At 44.8% G+C, this 24,899-nt stretch overlaps 2 protein-coding genes across 5 annotated transcripts; one reads left to right on the forward strand and one right to left on the reverse strand.

Moving 5' to 3' along the window:
• The first annotated feature begins 4,441 nt into the window (after positions 1-4,441).
• itga6a (integrin, alpha 6a) lies at positions 4,442-21,980 on the forward strand. Of its 4 annotated transcripts, none has more exons than XM_052082797.1 (25): positions 4,443-4,709; positions 11,012-11,136; positions 11,428-11,507; positions 11,787-12,048; positions 12,145-12,276; positions 12,409-12,622; positions 12,814-13,007; positions 13,091-13,185; positions 13,376-13,503; positions 13,750-13,839; positions 13,919-13,980; positions 14,055-14,224; positions 14,851-14,994; positions 15,069-15,184; positions 15,928-16,090; positions 16,960-17,046; positions 17,137-17,216; positions 17,314-17,388; positions 17,487-17,589; positions 17,708-17,878; positions 17,961-18,050; positions 18,495-18,602; positions 18,946-19,044; positions 19,129-19,254; positions 21,128-21,980. In XM_052082797.1, exons 1-25 carry the CDS (start codon positions 4,540-4,542, stop codon positions 21,290-21,292), a joined length of 3,249 nt encoding a protein of 1,082 aa, XP_051938757.1. In that variant the 5' UTR covers positions 4,443-4,539; the 3' UTR covers positions 21,293-21,980. The 4 variants fall into 4 exon arrangements, with proteins under 4 accessions (XP_051938756.1, XP_051938758.1, XP_051938757.1 ...); XM_052082799.1 differs by lacking the exon at positions 21,128-21,980 and adding an exon at positions 20,182-20,345; XM_052082796.1 differs by lacking the exon at positions 21,128-21,980 and having other exon boundaries at positions 4,442-4,709; positions 19,129-20,345.
• Positions 21,149-24,708, reverse strand: nup62l (nucleoporin 62 like). Its single transcript, XM_052082800.1, has 2 exons — positions 22,980-24,708; positions 21,149-22,630 (listed from the first exon to the last, which is right to left on the reverse strand). Exons 1-2 carry the CDS (start codon positions 24,432-24,434, stop codon positions 22,472-22,474), a joined length of 1,614 nt encoding a protein of 537 aa, XP_051938760.1. The 5' UTR covers positions 24,435-24,708; the 3' UTR covers positions 21,149-22,471.
• Between the last annotated feature and the right edge of the window lie 191 nt (positions 24,709-24,899).

The following is a 24,899-nucleotide window of genomic DNA, read 5'->3' on the forward strand; positions in this document are numbered from 1 at the left end:
TAGAACTCAGCGGCTTGGTGGTTCTTCCATTGTTCTTCCATAAGACAGTCAGCAAAAAAAAAAAAAAATGCTACTGTGCATCCGTTTTGTTCTTGCAAACATGGAAATGATCCGCCGAGTGTCCCTTGACCTCTTTGTTTGAGAGCTTGCGTATGTTCAGCAGCGCTCCGGACGCCGGTTTTTGTCAGGGAGTGTCCACCAGGGTATTCGCTGTTGAGCATGTGTTTCCTAACAATCAGTCTCGGTGCATTATGGGCTGTGAGGAACTTATTTTTAACAACAAAAGGCTGCGACTTGGCAAACAATTGAAAGGAAGTTGAAGCGCGCTGACGAAGCAGCGGCTGGAAAGCAAAAGCTTGGAGGCTTGATTTCATCAGGAGCTTCTGCTTATGATGATGGATGATTTTTATCCGGGTTGTGTTGATTATTTTGACCCAGCAGATTGGATCCGGGCGGGCTGAAGAACTGAAGCCGGTCGAATCCTCAAGCCAATGTGCTGGATATAAACAACCCAACAGTGGTTCTGTCCCTCTTGGACCCAGCGCTGGCTTTGCTATTTCACCCGGTTTGGGTTTACTTTGATCCCAGCAATAATTCAGAGTCTATATTTGATAACCAATGATCGCCCCTCCTTCTGCTTACTATGAGATTGCAATCTGGGAATCGCCTTTTGCCCCAACACGGTGAAGCTACACTTTGAAGTGACCATAAAGGAATCCCCCAGAATTCCCTGTGTCATCTGCCCAGCCTGAGAAAGAATTTTGTGAGGTCTGCGAGGTCCCGTTCCCTCCATTGTTGAGGCGGTGGGATGGCACGACCCCCCTACCCTGCCCCCCCTCCATAAAATGGCAGGCAGGTCTTTGTGTGCGGGGAGCGGAGCAGATTTAGTGCGGATGGTCTCCCGACAAAGGAGAGCGATGCTGTCACAACAGCAGCGGGATCAGCTGCTCGCACGGCGTCATTTAACGCTACACTTCACACGCCGGCTCAGAAATGCGCAGCCGACATCTCGGCATGATGATGAGCCCAACACTCACGTGCTGGGATGTGACTATTTGCTGGATAGAGAGGGAGCTGTGTCGATTCCCGTTTCACTTTAGTGCCATTTGACAACAAAAGTAAAACAGACTCCCGGGTTTGGAATTGGCTTTCCGTAGTAGTTTATCCACCTCTCTCTCTCTCTCTCTCTCTCTCTCTCTCTCTCTCTCTCTCTCTCTCTCTCTCTCTCTCTCTCTCTCTCTCTCTCTCTCTCCATTGCTCTCTATCGCTATCACTTGATGTCTCTTTTTTATTCCGCTCTTTCTTTATCTCCCCTTTCGCGATCACTCCATCCATCCCTCTCCCTCGATCCACGACTCTTTTTCTCTTTGTGTCTGTTTAAATATCTCTTTCTTCTATCCATCCTCCATCCTCTATCCATTTATCCCTCTATGATCCGCCTTGATCACTCTTCATCTCTCTCTCTCTCTATTTATCCATCACTCTCTATATCTGCATCTGTGTACCCTTTCCTATCTCTCTATCCACTTATCATCCATTCATCCCTCGATCCACCCTCTGACATAGTGCACTTTTATTCGTCTCTTACTCTCAATCTTTCTCTCTGTATCTCTCTATTTCTCGATCATCCTTCCATCCATCCATCACCCTCTTGTCTTCATATAACTTTCTATCTAGCTCTTTTTTCTTTCTCATTGTCTCTCTTTCTTTCTCTCTCTTTGTCTGTCTCTCGCTCTGTCTCTCTCCCCCCCCTCTCTCTCTTTATTGCTATCGCTCTCTATTACGCAGTCTCTATCTCTCTTTATCTCTCCATCGCTGTTCATCTAGACCCCTATCTGTCTTCATCTAGCTCTTACTCTGTCTGTCTCTCTTGATCATTCTCTCTCTTCATCACTCTCCGTCTTCCTCCAGTTCCTTCTCGTCCCTTTTGTCTAGCTAGTCATTGTGTCTAGCCATTCCTTAAATGTCCTTGCTCGCTCCGCTTCACTCCCTTCCTCCACTTCATCCATCTCTCTCTGCATTGTTTGATGTCCGTCTGGTCCTTTGGATGCCCCTTGGTTCATTCTCGCCTCCTATTCCATCCATCCATCCATCGATTCATCCATCCATCCATCCATCCCCCTACATTCCTCTATGGCAGACATCTTCGATATTAAATATTTCCATCCACTCAACTCCTTGTAACCCATGTGGCGGCCTCCTTGTCAGTTTGAGAACTGTATTCATTTGCAACGCTATCCAATACAGGTAGCTGGGCCCAAATGTCATTGCGGTGCAAGTTCCTTCTCCAGTGATGAGGAATTTGGTTTTGTTATCTATTTTCCGTGTTAATGCAAAGTCACCTGTTATGAGAAATATGTCACGGGAATTCCGTGCGTGTATGCCATACTTGAAAAGGTGTTTCACGGCCACTGTGACTGTTTGAGGCCACATGGCGACTTGAGAAAGATTTACTTGACTCCAACAAACCAAGCTGCTAATTTGAGAAGAAAGCTCTCGCCACCTGCAGGCGGTCACCTGATTGACCATCGATTCCCCCCCCCCCCCCCCCCCCATGACACAATAGACCCCTCCCGACCCAGCTCCTGTTACGCCGAATGCCTTAGGACAGAATGCGCATGAAAGTGTTCTTTTGTGTGGTGGCTTGAACTCAGGTGAAACCACTTCTACTTCTCTTTGGTCACAGACACACCAAGGCATTGCCAAAACACAAAACACAAGCAGCAGCATGAAGTTCCTCAACAATCTGGATGAGAAGAAACAGCTCTCGTTATGATTCGGTGCAGTTCGATAACAATGTAAAGTACAAATACGAACTTGTAGAAATGTTTCGTTACATGGTGGCCAGGAAGTAAAACTAAACGCTTACCATGCTTTTTTTTCGATGACAGATTCAATCTGTTTTTTGAGGCAGCCTGATGCTCATGATTCTTGTGTAAGTTCCTGTCAAGATATTGCACTGTCTCCACATTCATCCCATATCCTCTTTCCGGAAATAGAACAAACAGCATGACTGAACAAAATATTTGACCAGCTTTTCATATCCTCTTGCTACTCAGATCAAAGCCTGAAACACGAAACAGTTATTTGGTGGGGCTCAAGAGACCGCACCTGTTCAAGCTGCAGCGCGTCACTTCAAACAAACCCAAAAAGTCAAATTTTCACCCAAGCCGCTACGAGAGGAGATGACGCAATGCCGAATAAGCTGATCAGCTCCTCTTTCATAATAAACTTTGTGATCATGGTAACAATTGCTTGTGGGGATCTTAATGAACAAATTCAAGTAAAGAATAAAGCTATATGCTAATAGACACTATAGCAAATTACCGTGATTTAGTGGTCTGAAAATTGATGGATATTCCTGGAAAACTACACATAAAGTGACTTCACTCAAGTGAAAAGCCGTCAAATGGACATGTGGACATACACATTAAATAGGTGTTGGGCTTGCTATCTTTGAAAATGATGAATGTTTAAAGGCAGATATTTATCATGTGAGTCACTGGTGCACAAAGTAGTCATACAATCATATCATGGCATCGTTAAAGAGCCCTGTGATGTGTCGAAGTGTGATGCACCGATGAGGAAATGCACCACAACAAGAGATGCCATTCAAACATTTCACACAAGAGCCAGCAGACTCATTTGCCAATTAGGGATGTGGTTCGTTCGGCTCTTACTGACACACACACACGCACACACACTGGCTGACAATAGCCACTTTGTGTAACGACATGGCCTGGATTGCTTAAAGTTCACGTAGCCATCAAATTTCAGCAGACAGAGTCAGAAAAAAACGAGCACAATGATTCAAAGTTTCCTGCAGGCCACATACGAGTTCAGATCAATTTTACTGAATGATAATGAAATAATGACGGATCCTCCCCTGCGTCCATTTTGTTGTTGTCCCATAAACATCACCAAAATTGGTGTTTCGTGAAACTGTGAAAAACACTTAATGACTTATTAATCAAGATGGCAGGTGTGAGAGGTGAGGTTGCACGTTCATAATTGATGCATTTTCCCTCTGTCTGCTGATCATTGCATCAATAATGCAACAGTTCAAATCAATTCCGGAAACCTGCGTTTACAGTACATGACTTCAATCACAATCCTTTCAACAGACTGCGAATGATTCTGCCTTCGGTTTGGCATCAAATGAGTTAGTTTATTTGTACAGATGTGTTGACCAACTGTATGTGCCTGTCTGTTTGCAGTCTCCCCTTAAAATCTAAATTCTATGTATTTTCAGATTCTTTAGAATTTTGTTCCCCCCACCCCCCAAAAAAAAAACTATCTTGAAGTATTTTTTCGTTTTAACCACTCTTGTTGGTTTTATGCAGCAGGCGTCTGTTGTACATACTCAGGTCACTCCTTTGTTGTCGTACCATAGTTTGACCAAAGAGGGCGCTATGGATCACCTTCCCGGACCCCGAGGGCAATCAACCCGCGGCGGCTTCCAGTATCTCCGTGTCGGCTGGCCAGAGAGCACAGAAGGGATTGAGTTCCTGAAACTTTGCACCTAAAACACGCACCGGTATGCTGCTGCGAGGGGGCGTTTGCGTGGTACTTTTCTCTCTTTTGAACGCACCTTTTGCGCCGGCCTTCAACCTGGACACCAACCATGTGATCAGGAAAGGCGGAGAGCCCGGCAGTCTGTTCGGATTCTCTCTCGCTATGCACCGGCAACTCAACCCGGACAAACGAATGTGAGTCTGTAATCTCCTTCACTCTCACTTTGCCCATTTAAAACACTGGTATAGCATGATGCATATTGTCCCTTTTCAAATCACTAATTCTTCATTCTAATTTATTGTTGTCGCATAAAAAGTACTTGTGTTATTGTGATGTATGCATGTGAACTGAGACGCATGCAGTAGGAAGACAAGTGAACAAATAAGAGTGACAAGTGTCATGCAAATGTGATGTAAGGTCAAGCCGGGTGGCCTCTGGAGGATGAGCTCGCGACTTTTCTCCACACACATATTTGAAATGTGCCGATTTAGGGCTTGTTTGTCATTGTTTAATTGAAATGGTAGAGAATGAGTAGGTTAATGTTGTAAAATGCTCCCCGTGTTACAGTTATTTCAGAATGAGTCTCTCTAAGGTAGTGGCAAGCCGTGCATTTGGTTGGTTTGTATTTCGAAGTGTCGATGTCACGCTTGTTTGCCGTTTACTCCAAGTCTGAGGCAGCAGAAATAAGGCTGTTTAAATTCTGCTTTACCTTATTTGAGGGACTATTATCATCTCCTCACCTTCCTCTAGCAGAACCTTGAGGGTTGGAGATGGGGGGCAAGAGAGTGTCGGCTTGCCGAAGCTTGCATCGAGCGTGAGCCTGCACGCATGCTGACCCTGCAGCAACGCAAGCGAAGGCGGCTAGGACGACAAGCCCTGATAACGACACGCACTGAGATTTCACAAAGATTACAACCTGTGGAATTTTATCTCCGCTGCTGTTTTGACTGTGGTGGGCAACAGCAGCTCATGCAGGATGCAAGCATTGAGAGATGCTCTTTTTTTCAGGGGGGGGGGGGGGCAGTTTTTTTTAGCATGCGTTGTGTTGGCGGCCTGAATTTTAGATGGCGAGGAATTCTATTTAGTCAGAACACCATTAATATGATTTTCAATCAGTGAAAAAAATGTCATTGAAATAATGACTCTCAGATATCAATGTACAATATTTCCTTAACATATGACATTAATTAGTTCCGTGACCAGGCGGCCCGGTAGTCCAGTGGTTAGCACGTCGGCTTCACAGTGCAGAGGTACCGGGTTCGATTCCAGCTCCGGCCTCCCTGTGTGGAGTTTGCATGTTCTCCCCGGGCCTGCGTGGGTTTTCTCCGGGTGCTCCGGTTTCCTCCCACATTCCCAAAACATGCGTGGCAGGCTGATTGAACACTCTAAATTGTCCCTAGGTGTGAGTGTGAGTGCGAATGGTTGTTCGTTTCTGTGTGCCCTGCGATTGGCTGGCAACCGATTCAGGGTGGCCCCCGCCTACTGCCCGAAGACGGCTGGGATAGGCTCCAGCACCCCCCGCGACCCTAGTGAGGATCAAGCGGCTCGGAAGATGAATGAATGAATGAATAGTTCCGTGACCAACCCATTAAAATGAATGGCAATACCATTAATCTGGCCGGTAACTAGTCAATGGTGTAACCCACAAATTGCCCAAAGTCAGCTGTGCTTAGATTTGCTGACTTGTCCAACAAGAACAAGATAAATACACCATGAAGACTTCACTTTAGCTGACTAAAAACGACTGTTGAACTTTTTACTGTTGCTTCAGCGTGGCGCTTCACAGCTGGAAGTGGTCAGCTGTTCATTAGCTGGGTATGCGCTCGATGAGCTTTCACTTGACTTGTTGGGCTAATTAGCGTCACATGAGCTCATGAAGAAGAGCGGATGTGCATTCTCTTGCTTGTTTCTTCGGAGCAAGAGACTTGTGTTTAGCTTTGTGACAGAGCGGTTGAAAAATGAACGGCAAACGCGCAGCGAAGCGCAAATAATCGGGCTCTTAACGATTTACGTAACATATGCATTGTTTGAATGCTGAGAGTCAAACACTGCGTGTGATTTCACAATGACTAATAATGACTGTTTACGCCTTTTAGCCTCGTGGGCCATACCTGCATTCTGGTGCCATCTTTTTAGGATTCTCACACACTTGTAGTTATGGCCCGTGACAAACATGAGTTTGACGACCCTGAACACAAAAAGTAGAACTGAGGAGTTCAGTTGGCGTAAGATGAGAAAACCGGCTCAATTGGCATGACCATCTGCACATGTGTAACCTGATTACACACAAATGACTCATCATCAGTCAAGAGATTCCATTCTGTCTAACTGGTAAAGTTGGGCTGTTTCGGTTTAACTTTGTGCCCTTTCGAAAGGGGGCATAAACTCACACGGTGCGACTCAAAAGTTATGATCGCTACCGAACATAAGACGACTCGGTTGTTTATGTGAATGAGTAAGAGCAGCTTCACTTCCGTGCACATGCACAGCTGTGACACCATTGTGGCACGCGGGCTCACAAAAATGGAGCACAATCGTTGTTTGCAGCCACCGAGTGTTCCGCTCTCACACTGCAGTGACAGACAGATGGGTAACATGAAAGCCGTGGGTGTGGGTGTGCGGTGCACTTGTTGTCACGATATGAACAGCTTTGCTCCATATTTTAGTTCAGCACAAAACCTTTGCCCAAGACTCCCATCAACTCCCCGTGTTTTGCAATTCACACTGATGTTTCGAACAAAGTTAAGCAATAAAGGGAAAAAAAAACAGTGAACTTAGCAAAGAATGATAACATTAGATGATTAGCAAGGTAAGACTGTAACAATGCACACAAAAATGGTTGAGAAGGAAATATGTTTTCAATTGACCAGCTGAGCATGAAGGCATTCTTTCTTTTGAGTCGTATACATGTACCGGTATGTATGTTATGCAAAAAAAAAAAAATCCCCAAACTATTAATGTAGGCGAATAGCAGTAGCTTAAATCCGTCTGGTGCACTTCCATCCGATTCAAAAACTCAGAAAAATGAGTACCAAAATATTGTTTTAAAGAAATAAATAAATACATCTTGGAATGATGCTGTTCCGTAATAATTCATTCATTCGCGGGGGGTGCTGGAGCCTATCCCAGCCGTCTTCGGGCAGTAGGCGGGGGACACCCTGAATCGGTTGCCAGCCAATCGCAGGGCACACAGAGACGAACAACCATTCGCACTCACACTCACACCTAGGGACAATTTAGAGTGTTCAATCAGCCTGCCACGCATGTTTTTGGAATGTGGGAGGAAACCGGAGCACCCGGAGAAAACCCACGCAGGCCCGGGGAGAACATGCAAACTCCACACAGGGAGGCCGGAGCTGGAATCGAACCCGGTACCTCTGCACTGTGAAGCCGACGTGCTACCCACTGGCCTACCGGGCCGCCTGTTCCGTAATAATAATCAACATATTCTTAAATGACTGTAATCGCCCCCCTCTCAAAAAAATTGCTTTATTATTTTATTTGATTATATATGTATATATTTTTTTATGTTAGTCATTGTAATCTGTCATTGGGGAAACTTTTTTCTTTGCAAAGGCAGATTTTAGCGTACTTAAAAATCAGGCTAACATCGTCTCAACATTTGCTGTTGCGGCCAAAAATTTAAATAAATAAATGTAGCCGAGCAAACCGCTGCTTCACTCGTCAACCAGAAGGCCGTGTTGCATGTAAATGTCAATATTAACCCTCAGTTACTTGCTAAATTCTACATCTTTCCCCGGGGCTTCTGCTTTACAATTGTAACACTGTTGCGGTTTTCCCCCCGCATCTTGTATCGCTATTGAGTAAGCCAGTGTGGGGCCCCGTGATTTGTACCACCGGGGCCGTGTCATCTTTTTAGTGTTACCGGTATATAAATGTAAGTTATTATCCAATAGAATTCTCCTTGGAGTATTCCACAGCACATGGGAGGGCGAGGAGGGGGGGCTCAGCAGCTGCAGTTCAGGTGCTTGAAATGTCAACATTTGGCCTAACTTTGTCAAAAGCTCCTGTTAGTATTTGCACGTCGCCGGTCTTTTGTTTGAGCGCCGGCTTTGCAGTTTGCTCTCGGGTCTCTCCATCAGACCTCCCGAGGAATTGCGTCCTTGTTGAAGCAAACCCAGGGTCTAGAAGATCAAATCTAAGCACAGCTGACTTTGGGCAATGGGTGGGTTACACCATTGACTAGTTACCGGCCAGATTAATGGTATTGCCATTCATTTTAATGGGTTGGTCACGGAACTATTCATTCATTCATCTTCCTAACCGCTTGATCCTCACTAGGGTCGCGGGGGGTGCTGGAGCCCATCCCAGCTGTCTCCGGGCAGTAGGCGGGGGACACCCTGAATCGGTTGCCAGCCAATCGCAGGGCACACAGAGACGAACAACCATTCGCACTCACACTCACACCTAGGGACAATTTAGAGTGTTCAATCAGCCTGCCATGCATATTTTTGGAATGTGGGAGGAAACCGGAGCACCCGGAGAAAACCGACGCAGGCCCGGGGAGAACATGCAAACTCCACACAGGGAGGCCGGAGCTGGAATCGAACCCGGTACCTCTGCACTGTGAAGCCGACGTGCTAACCACTGGACTACCGGGCCGCCGTCTAGAAGATCAATAGAATCTAAAAATCCTGAAAGCTCGACAGGATTTCCTTTCTAGTCCCCTGAAGGAAATTCTTGCCGTTATTGGCAGTGCCCACATTCTAGAGCAGCTTTCGCTTATGATTGTGCCTCTGGACTTGTTGTTTACCCTCACGGTGTTGTAGTGATATCAAAGAGCTTACTTTGTCAAAATCCTCCCACATGTTGTTCATCTGTGTTGGTTCTATAAGCACATGAGATTGTCCTTGAACTTGTGCGGAGGAGTTGCCGCATTGGTGTTTCCAAGTCATAAAAGATTACGTTTGTTGTCAAGACTACTCGCATTCAAACGAAAATATTCACAGACAAAATAAATAACCGGCTTATCGAAAATGTGGGTTTGTTTTCCTTCACTGACACACATTGAGGAGAGACTTTGTAACATCGGTGAAGGTTGTTGCTGATTTCAAAGCAGTCTCCATTCAGTTTGTTCTGGTCTGCTGTTTCGGGAGTTTTGTAAAGAGCGCTAAATACTGGTTGGGCCAACTGACTCGTAGACCGATTTGTGTTATGTATTAAAACTGATGAGAAAAAAAAAAATCCCGAACCGCTTCGATTGAGTCTCAAAGTACATGTACACCTAGAAACACGCAGAAACTGGAACGTAAACCCACAGGAAGGTGTTGTGGTCTGCTCTTGCACCTTTCATATGTTCTCTCTGAGTACTTGATTCCATTTTGCCGAGTGGCGGCGCAACTCTTGTTCACACACCGTATTTTCCACACCAAAAGAACTCTGCGTTGTCAGCATGTCTCGAGCAAGGAGCCATTTTGGCGTGGAAATATTACCGTAACGACTGTACACGAGGCGCATCGGATTTTAAGGCGCGCTGGGAGCTTTTAAGAAAATGGAAGGCTTTTAGGTGCGCCTTTTAAGAAGAAGAAGAAAACCTTTATTAGTCTCACAATGGAGAAATTCCAGATTCACAGCAGCAAAGTTATGAAAGGAAGAAGTAGAACAACAAAAAAATGGGAGCTGCTGGAAAGGCAGCCACTCTCGCGGCGCCATTTTGAAGTCAAAAAATAACAAAAATAACAACACAACACAGTCCCGGGGCGCTTGTGTCTTGCGCCTGTAATGGGCAGCATTTTTCACAGCCCCGCTTTGTTCAGCGGAGAGATCGGTGCTGTTGAACGGTCTGCGGCTGGATGGATGGAGGTCTTGAGGAGCCGACGATGAGAAGAAAGGAGCGTTGGCGCGGAGTGCTGATGCGGATTTGGAGCTGGGAGTCGCGGCTTGGAGTTTGAAGCGGATTATGTGGGACAGGAGAAGTGAACTAATCTCTTTTCGTCAAAAATGCTACAGCTTTGTGTTTGCTTAGTGCAGAAATGTCAAAAGTCTAACACGCCCCTGTCGAAATGCTATTTATTTTTTTGGGGTGAGATGCAAAGAAATGAGACTAATCTTACATTTTATGACATCAAATCTGTCATTTGAAGAGGGGTTGTGTAGATTTGTTATATCCCCGCTATGTCATTATGTGTGTCTCGCTGTTCAAGAGAAATGTAGTAAAAGAGCTTATAGATGTTGTCTACTGATTGTGTCATCGTATTGGCAGCCGGCAACCCCCCCCCCCCCCCCCCCCCCCCCCGGGTCGCTCTGCAAATAGCCCGCATTCTCCACGAGAAGCACTGTCCGGAAAACAAAACATTTGGCACAGCTGTCACCGGACGAGCTTCAAATCTGACGATTGACCGAAAAAAGGGTCCTTTGAACCCTTTCGCTTCCCCGAGCTTGTGGTGCTCACAATCAAATGAAACGCAACGGTTAACTGTGTTGTTTCTGTGTGAGGACTGAAATTAGAACACATTTTTATTTTTATTTTTCTCAGGTTGTTGATTGGTGCCCCCCGAGCCAGAGCTTTGGGGAAACAAAATGCCAACGTCACTGGAGGACTTTATAAATGTGACATGAACTTGTCTCCTGATTGTGAGCGTGTTTTATTTGACAGCGAAGGTAAGAATTTGTAGCGTATCTCCACACAACTGTACTGTACGTTCAAAGCAAAAAAAAAAACAGTCTGTATCCTTGGACTTGTCTGGGAATTAGAATTTGGTTCAAAGTGGGAACGGTATGAAAGTAGGTGAGACACTGTGCCCGACCAGTGGCTCATTTTTCCACATCCCACCCGATCGTGTTTGTAGGAAACCCAGCGATGCCTTTTTTTTTAATTGTGTTAATTAAAGTTCCTCTTGTGTATCCGTTTTCCATGCCGTGGCTTGTCACTTTTTGTCTCAACTTTGAAAGAGGATATCCAAGTTGAGAACAAGGAGAACCAGTGGATGGGGGTCACGGTACAGAGTCAAGGACCTGGGGGAAAGATTGTGGTAAGTATCGTATTGAGGATTATGAATCCGCCCCTTTTGCCGAGTAGACTCCTCATTGGACAGCTGCTTCTGCTCTGTATTGCATTTTTTTTTCTGCCAAAAATCAGTATCGGACTCAAAAACTCCACATCAGTCAGGCTCTAGTGATGTGTCACATTAGGTTGTCTAGACTGCCCTAAATCAATCTGTCAAAAGTCTTCACCCCCCCCCCCCCCCCGAAAAAAAACAAACTGTGAAATGAATGGCAGTGACTACAACTGAGAAAATCTTGTGCTTCAGACGTGCGCTCACCGCTACCAAAGGCGCATGTTTGTGAACACGCCCCAGGAGGCCCGTGACATCACCGGCCGCTGCTACGTCCTGAGCCAAGACCTGACCATCGACGAGTCGTCGGACGAGGACGGCGGCAACTGGAACTTCTGCGATGGCAGGGCCAGAGGACACGAGATGTTCGGGTCGTGTCAGCAGGGTCTCGCCGCCACTTTCACCAAGGACTACCATTACCTGGTGTTCGGAGCGCCTGGAGCGTACAACTGGAAAGGTCTGAAAAGGACGCCTTTGAAATGCTAACGGGGACTCCGTTGGGTGTGTGTGTGTGTGTGTGTGTGTGAGACTGATTGACTTTTCTCCCCATCAGGCATCGTACGGGTGGAGCAAAAAAACAACACCCTGTTGGAGATGGGCGTGTATGACGACGGGCCTTATGAAGTGGGCGATGAGCTGGTCTTGAACCCGGAGCTCGTACCTGTACCTGCCAATAGCTACCTCGGTGAGACACGAAAGCTTGCCGCTTGAGGAGAGTTATGTTCCCTGGATCGTAACCGCTCAAAATAAACAGGAACAAGGAGTAATCTAGACTTTCAACGAACTGTCAACGATTCTTGTGAATTCTGACATTTAGGATTCTCTCTGGACTCTGGACACAGCATCACCAGGAGGCGTGGCTTAACGGTGGTGGCTGGCGCGCCCAGAGCCAATCACAGCGGAGCCGTGCTGCTGCTGAGGAAAGAGAAACAAGGCTCGAACCGACTTGCGGTGGACCACACCCTGCTCGGCCCGGGGCTGGCGTCCTCTTTTGGATACGATGTGGCCGTAGCAGACCTAAATGGGGACGGGTGGGTTGCACTTTCTCATTCGTCTGCCAAGACGAAAAGACCATTTCAGAATGTTACACGTCGGGTTACTCCTGGGTGTCAGAGAAAGTGATTGACAACAGCTGACCTGAACTGTTAACGACACAAACTTGTGAGCGTTCGTATAATGTCGTCATGTACGAAAACGCTGATCTCGTGTCTATTTGACCCAGATGGCAGGACATAGTCGTGGGAGCGCCCCAGTTCTACATGAAGGACAAAGACGTCGGAGGGGCCGCTTACGTTTACATCAACCAGGCGGGACGATGGCCAGGCGGCGCTCCCGTCCGTCTCAATGGGACGAGAGACTCCATGTTTGGTCTGGCGGTGGAGAACATTGGAGACGTCAATCAAGACTCTTATCAAGGTGATGGAGGGGGCGCTGATGTGCTTTATTATTCCCCGGAATATTGTTGCATGAACTGTTCCCCCCCCCCCCCCCCCGCCCAGATATCGCCATCGGAGCACCTTATGATGACGGCGGTGCCGGAATGGTCTACATTTATCATGGCTCTGCACGGGGAATAAGCACACGCCCGGCTCAGGTTGATTGGATTTATAGATCGTATGGAATACTTCAGTGATAGATTTATTTGTCAGCTTACTTTTCCAGAATAAATCAGATATAACGTCTCATTGTCGTAAACGTGAATTTCATGTTTTTGTTTCATTGTGCAACTGCTGCAGGTTTTGACGGTTGAATTACTTCCGTTTTTTTTAAATTTTTGATTTCAGATTATTTCCGGCAAAGATTACAACATCCGACTGTTTGGCTATTCTCTGGCAGGGAACATGGACCTGGACGGCAATTCTTATCCGGACCTTGCCGTGGGCTCTCTGTCAGACTCGGCACTCATTTACAGGTTTTGTATTTCCACACGTGACACCATATTTGTGCAAATATGATTTGGGAGCATTTATTGACTTCGCATTAGGTCAGGGATTGATTGATTTGACACATTTTTTTTCCTCACGCATACATAACTTTCTTGTTATGCATGACTTAATAATTAATATTATTCTATGCCATTAATGAGGTCATAGTTTGTGATCATTTACACGTGTGCATAAAAGCGGATTTGAAAAAAAATCATTTCATTGTTTTTCAGGGCAAGACCAGTCATTAGTATCCACCAAAAGGTCAAAATCTCCCCACGGGAAATTGACCTGACCATAAAGAACTGTGGAAACAACATCTGGTAAATATTCATTCAATATCGTTTCATAACGGAAACTCCGTTCAGTGTAACGAAGCAAACGTCTCCTTTCTGTCTTTAGCTTCACTGTGGATTCTTGCTTCAGCTACAAGGCAAACCCCGCATCTTACAATCCAAGAATAAGTACGTCAATCATCTTTTTTCATCACGGAAGACTTCTTCTGTCTCGCATCTGATTCGGTCCTCTTCCGCCGCAGCTCTCGGATATTCTGTGGAGGCGGACGGAATGCGCCGGAAACAAGGGTTGGTCTCCAGAGTCGTGTTTTTGAACAAATCCGACTCGGAAACAGAACACCAGTTTAACGGCACCGTGGACCTCCGAGGACAAAAGCAGGAAACGTGCATTAAGATAAAAGCCAAGTTGAAGGTGAAAAGAAAACGCCGAGGATCATAAAGCATCAACACCATACATCTAACGTGCACACAATCGTGAACCCGTGTTTTGTTTTTTGTTATTAGCTAGCATACTAGCCAAATTAATATGCTAACGCTCAAACGGCCGTAACGTCACGTATTGGCAAACAAATGAGTTTTTAAGCGAATAACCCAAAAATATCTGTGAAATGTTGGGCCACGGATAAACCAAAATCAAAAATATTAGGACACGCCCGCTTAACTGGTTCATTAATCAGTTGCGGAGGTAGGCTCTTGAATCACAAATAAGTCATTAGCCAAAACGTTTTCTGCTTCCGACATCGTGGGAACATTTTCGGAAGGGCCCTTTCTCCTCTTCGCGCATGACTATGTCCCAGTGCACTAGACTGTGACCTTTGACCTCACAAATGCGCCTCTGGATGAACGGACAAACATTCCCATAGACACACTCAAATCTCTTCAATATTTCCAAAGAGTGGTTGCTATCATCTGTGCAATTTCACAATTTGCCTTCCCTGTTTTTTCACATGCCACGTTTCTTCTTTTGTCAAAGAAACATAACTTGACACCTTTGTTTTTTGTTGTTGTTGTTTTTTTTTTTTAATTTTTTTTATACAGGACAATATTAAGGATAAGATGCGAAGCATTCCCATCGAGGTGTCTGCACATATAGTTGGTACCAAGCGACAAAAGGCAAAGAGCGGCCTCCCGCCGCTGATGCCAATTTTGGACTCTTCTCAGTCTAACAAAGAAACCGTTGAGGTAAAAGCGACGAGTCATTTTGTCAGTAAGTCAACGTGCTAACAGCTCGCTCTTTATCGCATTTGTTTTTGGAGGTGAATTTTGTAAAGGAAGGATGCGGAAGTGATCATGTTTGTCGCAGTAACCTGATGATGGACTACAAATTGCTGTACAAGCAAAGCAATCAAGACATTTACTCGCCTTTGCCCACGTGAGTAACGGAAAGAACCTCTTGAAAATAAAATCCTCAGAGGGGGAAGTCATGCGTTACAACAGTGTACGTCTTCAAAAAACTAAATTAACCATGAATTGCGAAGAAAGGAATACACAAAATATTGTACATTTCAACATTTTCTTTTAATTGGTCTAAATTTGGCAAGCTAGCGGTGACGATGAGCAGATAAATGACCCCTGCATTAGTGGTGTGCGGGCGCCCTCTAGTGGTCTTGGAAATAATAACTGCCCAAGTACACCCGTTTTCAATGCATTTGCAGTTAATAAGCGGTCCAGAAAATGGATGGATGGATGGATTAAGATTATTGTGAGACCGCTGGAAGCACTCACACGTTATTTTACACCTGTTTTATTGTCCTAACCTATTTGATGTGCTTCTACGCGCACAATTCTCCACCCATTGTCACCACTGCAACTTCAAAGCATATTCCAAAACTTCACACCATTCGTGATATTATTTTTCTCATTTGAATAATCGAGTTTTGCCACACTCCTCTTTTTATTTAAATCTCACTGCTAAAAAAAACAAACAAGAAACCTCACCATTCATTTCCCATGACACATTCAACATAACAGATTCACACGGTTCTCATTCCATTCAGATCATTCAATTCACCTGAGGCAAAAGCGACAGAAAACGAAATTTGGAGAAATTAGAGTTCCTATACACGTTTTCAGTAGCTACTGTTTATGCAAAGTGCTTCCTTTCTGGGTCCATAGAAGGGACAACGTGTCTGTGTTTCATCTGACGTACGAGAGGAAGGACTTGGCTTTGCGGCTGACCGTCAGCAACATGAACGGTGATGACGCCTATGAAGCCAAGCTGATGGGCTCGTTCCCCGACACGCTGTCGTATTCGGGTGTCCGCTCACATCGCACCACGGTAAAGTAGATAACCAAGGGCTATGTTATTGTAAAAGATCTGACAGTACCTAAAACAAGAGTTGTATCGCGCTCGGTGACTTGAAAGAAAGAAAATGTTTAACGCGAGGAGAAATCAAGCGAAAGGTTGCTTCTTGTCAAAAGACTCGGATCACTAAAATGCGGACATCTGTACTTAGGCCCACTTCGACCACTGAAAATATCAGAACAAATGCCGTACTAGTTTGGATTTTATGGACGTTGTTTTTTTCTCCTCATAGATGCATGCACGCCGTGGAGAAAAAGTTGAATCTTGCCTAACATCAGATAAAGCTCAATAAGCTTCTGTAGTTAGCGCCAAATATTACCAAAAAGCCTGCCGCAGAAATAAAATAAATTGTGCTGTCAAACGATTAAAATATTTAATTGCGATCAAATGCATAATTTCGTAGTTAACTCAGAATTAGCCATAATTAATCACAATTTTTTTTATCTATTCTAAATTTCTTTTGATTTCTTTTTCTCCTATTTTTCCCATTTTAATGATCTCATCAACATGGAATCGTGGATCAGTTTTCTTTGTGCAAAATGCAAATATTTACTAAAACAACAATTTCGATTTTCAATTTTACATTAACATGTTTCACTCAGAGCAGTTATTCAAACTTGGAGCACATCTTATTATTTTAGAGCAACGGAACATCCGCTGTGACGTGGTGCCGCATTAATTGTGCGATTAAAAAAAAAATGTATCGAGTTAAAATTATTTTAAATTAATGGTGATAATCACGCGTTAAACTGACTGCACTAAAAATAATACAAAGAAAATAAATGTGGCAAAAGATAATGACCACTTTAGTCTCCTGAAATATTTTTTACCTTTCCCCCTAGATGGACAAGCAAATCATATGCGTCGCGAATCAAAACGGCTCTGAGGCCGACTGCGAGGTCGGCAACCCATTTAAGCGGGGATCCCAGGTACAAAGTTATGCATTAAAATCCTTCCGCAGCACTTTTGAAGCTTTTGTCGTCTTGGCGTTTGAAATAAGAAAGGCTCTTCTGATAAAGGTGACATTTTACATCATCCTGAGCACCGCGGCGATGACACTGGAGACCGCAGAGATTGATATCGACCTGCAGCTCCAAACGTAACGACTACAAGCTCACCCTCAGCTCTTCCCCTCATTGTATTTTTAATTGATGTTTCCCCCCCCCCCCCCCACACACACTTTTCTTTCTATTCAGAACCAGCGTACAAAATTTGGCCCAAGTGAGAGTCAAAGCCAAAGTGATGATTGAATTGCCCTTGTCGGTGACTGGGTATGTTTGTGTCCGTCCGCAAGAGCGTACATGTGAACAAGAATGTGCTACTAATGCATGTTAGTAGGTCGTGATTTACTTTGGCTCGTCTCCTTCAGGGAGGCCCATCCTCATCGGGTTTCGTTTGGCGGAGTTGTGAGGGGAGAGAGCGCCATGAAGACCGAAGAGGAGATTGGCAGTTTGGTCAATTACACATTCAGAGTATGTTGATGTGACTCGCGTTCTCCCGGGGACACCATTTGCTAGACAACGCCTGCTAAATGTTAACAAATTGACTGTTTATGCCAAAAATGTTGTTGTCCCCGCCCCCTTCTCTCAGATCAACAACTTGTGGGACGCTTCCATCAAATCGTCGCTGCACATCCAGTGGCCCAAATCCAACAACAATGGCAAATGGCTTTTGTACCTGGTGAAAGTGAACGCTAACGAAGGCCCGCGCGATGTCATTTGCACACCAGAGTTTGAGATCAATCCTTTAAAACACATCCAGGTACAATTGAATCCAGAGACCACTCGGACCCTAAAATACGATTGCTTCCTTGCCGTTTTCATAAGAATCGATGTGCTTTCAGGAGAGTTCTGCGTTCAGGACAAAGCGGGAAATTTCACCGAAAAAAACAAGAGGAAAGAATTGCTCGCTGTCAGACAAAAATAGGAGTTTGGTGAGCTTTTTTTCCTTTTTTTTTGCTGTCTCAAATTGATGCACACAGCACAAGCAATCTATGAAGTTTGCTTTAAAGGAGAACTCGAGTAAAAAAAATAAAAAAATCTTTGCAATAATATGTCCTGTGTGCTAGTTCAAACATGTTTTCTGATTAATATTATTTGTGGACTAAGAATTAAGGAAATGAATCCATCATTATCAATCTCAAGGAACTGATATTCTGTCCTGTCCTGCCCTTTGCAATACGAGCCCGAGGGCACCTTGACATCATTTACAAAGTAGCGGCCAGCAAAGGACTTGGTGGAATCTTATTCCACAAATGCAATATTAATTGCAAAACTGTGTATAGACTCTTGGGGGAAGATAGAACAGAAGTATTGCAAAAAAATGTTTGACTTGACTTTCCTTTTCAGGAGGTCTTAACACACGCTTTCCTTTTCAGGCATGTGGGAAAGATTTGCAGTGTGTGCTGCTTAAGTGCCCCCTGCAGGGACTCGACGGGTCGACAGTGAAACTCAGAGCTCGTCTGTGGAACTCAACCTTTCTGGAGGTACCATAGAACTATTTTTCGCATCATTATAAATTCTTCCTATAGTCGGTGAAATGCAGATCTACATCAAGGGGAGCTCAAGGCAAAGATTTTTTTCGAAGTCGATAGCAGTGAGCCCGGAGGAACATTTTGATCTAGATTTATAGCACCACATTATGGGTTAAATGTTGCCCATTCAGCATCCATTGTCAACCCTTCTCAAGTTTCCTTATTTAGTTTCCAGTCTTTTTCCAGGTTGGATTTGGGATTTCTTGGCCTACTTTCCCTTCGAGCCTTTCTATTTGTACTTTGTTACTTCACACCACTGATGAAATCATACTCACCCAGTTTGGTCTTAACACAGGATTACACTTCGCTTTCGTCCCTGGACATCATTGTGAGGGCTTCGCTGGTGCTCCACACTCAGTCCACAAACATGATCCTGCAAACTCCTGACACTGACGTAAGGCACAAGATGTCAGGTGGGATAGCTTGTGACATCTGCAATCATGATTTTTTTTTCATCAGTAGTGTGTGTTGTTGGCAGGTGAAGCTTACAGTGTTCCCTGAGAGTGCGGTAGCCCAGTATGGTGGCGTCCCCTGGTGGATCATCATCGTAGCTGTTCTGGCAGGGATCTTGATTTTGGCATTGTTGGTCTGTCTGCTGTGGAAGGTGAGTGGAAAGCATTCAGTCAAAGAAGGAAAAAAGGAAAAAGGAGCTGAGACGGGGATGCACTGCCCAATGAAAAGCATGTACAGTAAGATTTCTGTAGGCATAAAAAGCAGGATTACAGTGGATGGCATTCAACCACACCGGTCAACAGTAAACTTTAATCAGAGATGGCTTTAGGTGTCCCTGAACGTATTGTTAACGCTGATTTTTAAAATTTGTTTTCAAGTTGGCCTATAAAAGTTTGCACAACATTTGACCATAAAAAAAATTCCACCTGTTGCTGAACTGAACCCATTCATCCATCCATTTTCTCCCTCTTATCCAGGGTCGAGTCGTGGGATGAACCTAACCCTTAATTCATAAATATTACTACATTACATATTATTTTGAAAACCTGGGAAAAAAAGTGAAAATGTGGAATTGGCACGATAAATTAATTCAGAAAAGTTTACTTGCATATCTGATGTAATTTTATTATTATTATTTTTTTTTTTATAAAAATGTGTTCACCAGTGTAGTTTCAACAAAAACTAAAGTGTTGCTTTTGACTTCCTGTTGTTCTTTCAAATGTGCAGATTCATCTAGTGGTCAATATTGGAATTACATCCTAAATTGACAACAGTTCTACCAAAATTCATCCCAAAAAATAAAAAAAGTGGAAGCGTGAACCGTGAAACAGTGACGGATTGGGCTTTGCTGTGTTGTCAATTTTTTTTAAGTTGTTCTTTTGATCTAAAACACAAAGAACACTTTGTATTTGGTTCCCAGATAACAACAAACAAACAAAATCAACAAAATGCTGAGACTCATGCTTTGCATTGGACAGTCTCTTTTTTTTCATACCGGGTGAATATTTATTTTACTCGAGGTACTTTTGTGATTGTTTATTGATCACCCTTGCTCCCCCCACCCCCGCCTTTCCTTCAGTGTGGTTTCTTCAAGAGAGCGTCCAAAGACCAGTATGATGCGGCCTATCACAAGGCTGAGATCCATGTTCAGCCTTCTGACAAAGACAAGCTCTCTGCTGAGGCCTGATTTTAAGCTCTGAACAGGTTCAAAACCAAGCAAAAAATACCCCCCCATAAATAAATTGAGCATGTGCAGCAACTAATGAACTGACTTCAGCAGCTTTATTGGAAGCGCAGAAGTAGAGCCGGCCCAAGGCGTAAAACCACTAAACACCTTCTGAACCAACTGACCACTGGGGGGACCCCAAAGAGCAATTAACAGTCAACAAATCCTAAAGTTGTATTTTGGATTCTTTTTTTGCATGGCTATTGAAGAAGTTTACTGCCCAAAAAAAATCCGCTAGCTTAATGCTAACACATAATTGGCGATGCAAATTAGGCTTACAATTAGCGTCGGTGTTGCGACGTTATAACCCTTAAAGTGACAGATATTTGAACAGAAGCAGTGGAGCAACCCGCAAAAATAAGACTACTCCCATTCTTTATCTTCTGCGAATAATGACTAATATTACTAAGACCAAGACCGTCTCCATGTACACTTTTCTGCATGTAGGTGACATTTTATTGATTTTTGAGATGATTTACATTTAGATTTGATTTGGAATTTTGTTTTCATGTATCCAAATAATTTGACTTGTTCTTGAACTTTGTAGCTTGGGACCGGCTCTGCACATATTTAACCCGACACAGATTGCACTCAACCAAAACAAATTGCTCTTGTGCGACACTTCCGTCACAAGATCATCGTTGTTGTGTAATTGTGTGCTCTGCAGGTGCTTTGGCTGACATCGGCTTGGCTTTTGAAAACGCGCACAACGCATGCTTAACTGTCTTTTTGCATAGCTAGCTCAACAATTACATGTTTTTATGTGTGTGTTTTTTAATTCCTCTGTTTGTCTATCCAGTGTGGCTTTTTCAAACGCTCCAAGCAGGAGAACGCCATTCCTCAGTATCATGCCGTGCGGATCCGGAAGGATTCTTCTCACTACGAAGACGGCAAAGTCAAGTTGGATGCTTTTGAGAAGAAGCCGTGGATGACAATGTGGGTTGACAATGAAAGTTACTCCTGAGTCAGGGACAACAAATTGGTCCGGATGTGGACTAGAATGCACAATCAAATGACGATCCAATACAAGAGTCGAGTTCTACGTTAACAAAGACAATAAATAATACTCAATTATCTTTGTCAAGGCAGAAATTTTAATACGGCTCGTTGTAATGGATGTCCAAGCCTTTGCGATGTCAAATATCTTTCTTCATGCGCTCACCAGGAATCGTTAGTCTTTCTACACCGCACAAATGAGTTTTCGACATGGATTTGTAACTTTTGTAGATATGTTTTATGCACATTGTATATTTATTTTTTGATAAATCATGTTTGATGGAGCCAAAGATATTTAGTCCTTTGTGTGAAATAGTCTAACGTACATTTGAAAATGAACTACTGATCCGATGTAGTGGTACTGTCTTAAAATGTTGCAGAATTTAAAAGAAAATGCACAGGTGGGACACTTGACTTTTTGTATGTATTGTATTAAAGTACTTTTGTAAAAAAATATTTTTAAACATCAAGCATCACCGGCGACTCACCTCTGAATACATGTTTGCGTGTTTAAAATTTATAAGGTAGCATAGTCACTGAAAAAGTCATTCTTCATGTGAAACTCAAAGGACGTAGCAAAATGTCCCGAATTAGATTATCTCGTCATGTAAATGTTAAATTGTCAAGTGGAATAAAAAATATTTTTCAAAATAGGACTTTGCGCTATTTTATTTTTTGCATTGACGATGCTTTACCTACATATGCTCAACACATTTACACATGCTAAAATTATGCCGGTAAATTCACAAGTCAGCCCGAATACAGTTCACAGCCTGACGATGTAGTGATTCACTCACCTGATGACTGTCCAACGCCAGTGTTAATGCTTGCAGTTCTCCATCTACCCGGTAATTTGATTTGTGAATGTGTTTGTAACATAACATCCTGTAAGTGACTGAACTATTTTTTTAATCAATTTATTTTATTCATCCAAAAATATCTTATTAAAACATTGATTTGATATTTGGAACATTGACACAAGGAGAGATATGGTCTTAGAAAAAAACAAACTGTTGAAAATCAAGCGTCCTGGATGATACCTGACAAAAAAAAGGAAACGTCAATAATGATGAACACTACTGCCTACAAAGGCAAAAATATTTTGACAATAAATGCTGAAAAGTGTTTTTTTTTTTTTTTTGTGGGGTCAGTCAAACGCTAAACGAAAGGTCTTCTCCTGCTCTTTGCGTTGGTTGTCACACAGTTTGGACACCTCCTCCACTCGTCTCTGCAGGAGAACCGAATTCTGGTCGATCCACTGCAGGGAATCCATGTGGGCATTGAGGATTTTGCAGATTTGTTGAAGCTGACGAAGGAAAAATGAGATGTTAAGTGTAGGCTCACAAAATGTGATTTCTTTTGTTCCGACAAAGTGAATCAGTGAGACGCTGTGATTTGTCATTCTCGTAGAGGATAAAGAATACATGCCCATGGGCATTGTTATATTATTATTTTTTTAAATTATTATTATTAAAAACCCAGCGGCAAGCGATGCATTTCAGATGCTGGCCTCCACTTTGGGGAGGGGGAAAAAATCCAATTTACTTTGAATAACATTTGCATAATTTCCATTTCAACTGCCCAATGAAAATTTTGCCTAGAAATGTTGCAACCCGAGTTAGGAGGACTGAGGTGTTTACTTGAGGCCATCTTACCGGGTCGCTGGTGTCGGCCGGGCCGCTGGACGTATTGAGGTGCTCGATGATCTCCTTCAGGTCCTGCGACATCCTCTTGAGCTGCGCGTCCACGTTCTCCGCCAGCTTGTACGTCCTCTCGCGCTCCTCGTCGGCATTCTGCATGTAGATGGTGCCGCTCTGCTCCTTCACCGACTCCTCCAGCGGGCACAGCAAGTCCTCCAGCTCCTTCTGTTGGGACAGGATGAAATCCAGCTCCTGGTTGAGCCTCCTCTGGTCCAGCTTCACCTTCTCCATCTCCTTGTGAAGGGACGTGATCTTCTCGCCGTTTTCCACCAGCATGCGGTCCCACGCGTTGACCTGAGTGGCTTGCTGGAGGAAATATCTCTCTTGGTCTTCCAGTTCCAGGCTCCACTTGTTTATGAGGCCCTCCAGCTGGGCGTAGGTCATCACGGCAGGAGCGGCGGTGGTTGGCAGGGTGGTGGCTACAGTAGCTGCGGTCGTGGTGATGACCGGTTTGAGCCCCAGAGAGAAAGCCGATGTGGTGGTCGCGGCCGGGGCGATGGAGGGCGCGGCGGCGCTAGAGGTCACTGCTCCTAGAGGTTTAAGCGTAAAGGACAGGCCTCCGCTGGCTGCGGTGGTCGTTGCAGCGGGAGCCGCAGCTGGCGTCGCAGTGGCACCGAAAGTAAAACCAGAACCCATCGCAGTGGCAGTTGATGTCGTTGGGGTCGAGAACAGAGACGGAGCCACCTGGGTCACTGCAGGGGGAGCTGGAGTTGATGAGGGTTTAATTCCCAGGCTGAAACCTCCAGCCTGTGGAGCTGAAGCTACCGTTGTGGAGGTGGTCTGGGCTCCCAGTGTGAGGCTTGGAGCGGCACTTGAACCAAAAGAGAAGCCGCCCCCCGGCACGTTTGTTGTGGCTGCCGCTGGGGCGACTTGTTGTACCTTGCTTCCACCGAAGCTGAAACCTCCAAATGCGAGGCCTCCGGGTGCACTTGTAGTCGGTGCTGCTGCTGCTAATGCTGCTGCCGGCTGGGTTTGAGCTGGGGCTTGGGTTGCCGTCCCGAAAGAGAATCCTCCCCCCGCAGGTGCAGTCAAACCCGAGCCCAGGCTGAAACCAGACGACGAAGTCGCGGGTGTCGCTATGGAGCCCAAAGTGAGACCTGCAGTCGGGGCGGGTTGAGAAGTGGAACCCAGGCTGAATGTAGTGGGGTTGGGAGTCCCGAACGTGAGGCTCCCGGTGGCAGTGGTGGTCTTAACTGGGGTGCCGAAGCTAAAACCGCCGCTCGGGTTACTACTCGCGGCGGTCTGCGCGGACGATCCGAAAGAGAAGCCGCCGCCGCCGCTGCTTCCGGCGGCTGCGGGAGTGGACGTTGTCAGGCCGAAGCTCGCGGTGGGTACCGCTGGAGCTGTGGTCTTTGCGGCGCCGAAAGAAAAGCCCGCGGAAGGCTGACCGAAGTTGAAGCCGCCACTCATGGTCACTCACCGGACGATGGCGGATGACAAAATGGTTCACGCACCTCGCTGGATTTTTGGCGGGTCGCCGGTGCAACTTGCTGCAAGTTGAGTCCGATGGTGTCGAATGCGCCTCCTACACGGCGGAACTTGTCTCAAATAGATCACGGGTTAGTTGTCATTACAATAACGAGCGGCGAACACAAACTAGTTGCACATCACTGTCAAAAAACGTGGCTTCAAAATTCGTTTCATCGTCACACAGGAGAGGCATGCTATTGCTAGCGGAAGTGACGATATTATGACCGGTTCCGGGGTTCTTTTTGCTTCTTGGTCAGGTTGTTTGTCGTTTTCGACCTTTTTTAGTAACCACTGTTTTTGTGCAGATATTTTTATGTATGTAACTCGATTGAGCTGTATGTACCTCGATTAACGTCGTTTGATTATATATTCGATATGCCTGATATTCATGTAATACTACGCGGT

The sequence above is a fragment of the Hippocampus zosterae genome, chromosome 12 (assembly GCF_025434085.1).
Source record: "Hippocampus zosterae strain Florida chromosome 12, ASM2543408v3, whole genome shotgun sequence".
Classification (NCBI taxonomy): domain Eukaryota; kingdom Metazoa; phylum Chordata; class Actinopteri; order Syngnathiformes; family Syngnathidae; genus Hippocampus; species Hippocampus zosterae.

Excerpts from the sequence above, each read along its gene's own strand:
- itga6a (XM_052082796.1), top strand. The coding sequence starts at position 4,540 with ATGCTGCTGCGAGGGGGCGTTTGCGTGGTACTTTTCTCTCTTTTGAAC. Across the intron at positions 12,277-12,408 it reads ACCTGCCAATAGCTACCTCG|GATTCTCTCTGGACTCTGGA; the intron begins GTGAGACACGAA and ends TCTGACATTTAG. Across the intron at positions 17,389-17,486 it reads TTGCCCTTGTCGGTGACTGG|GGAGGCCCATCCTCATCGGG; the intron begins GTATGTTTGTGT and ends CGTCTCCTTCAG.
- nup62l (XM_052082800.1), bottom strand. The coding sequence starts at position 24,434 with ATGAGTGGCGGCTTCAACTTCGGTCAGCCTTCCGCGGGCTTTTCTTTC. Across the intron at positions 22,631-22,979 it reads CGGCCGACACCAGCGACCCG|CTTCAACAAATCTGCAAAAT; the intron begins GTAAGATGGCCT and ends TTCCTTCGTCAG.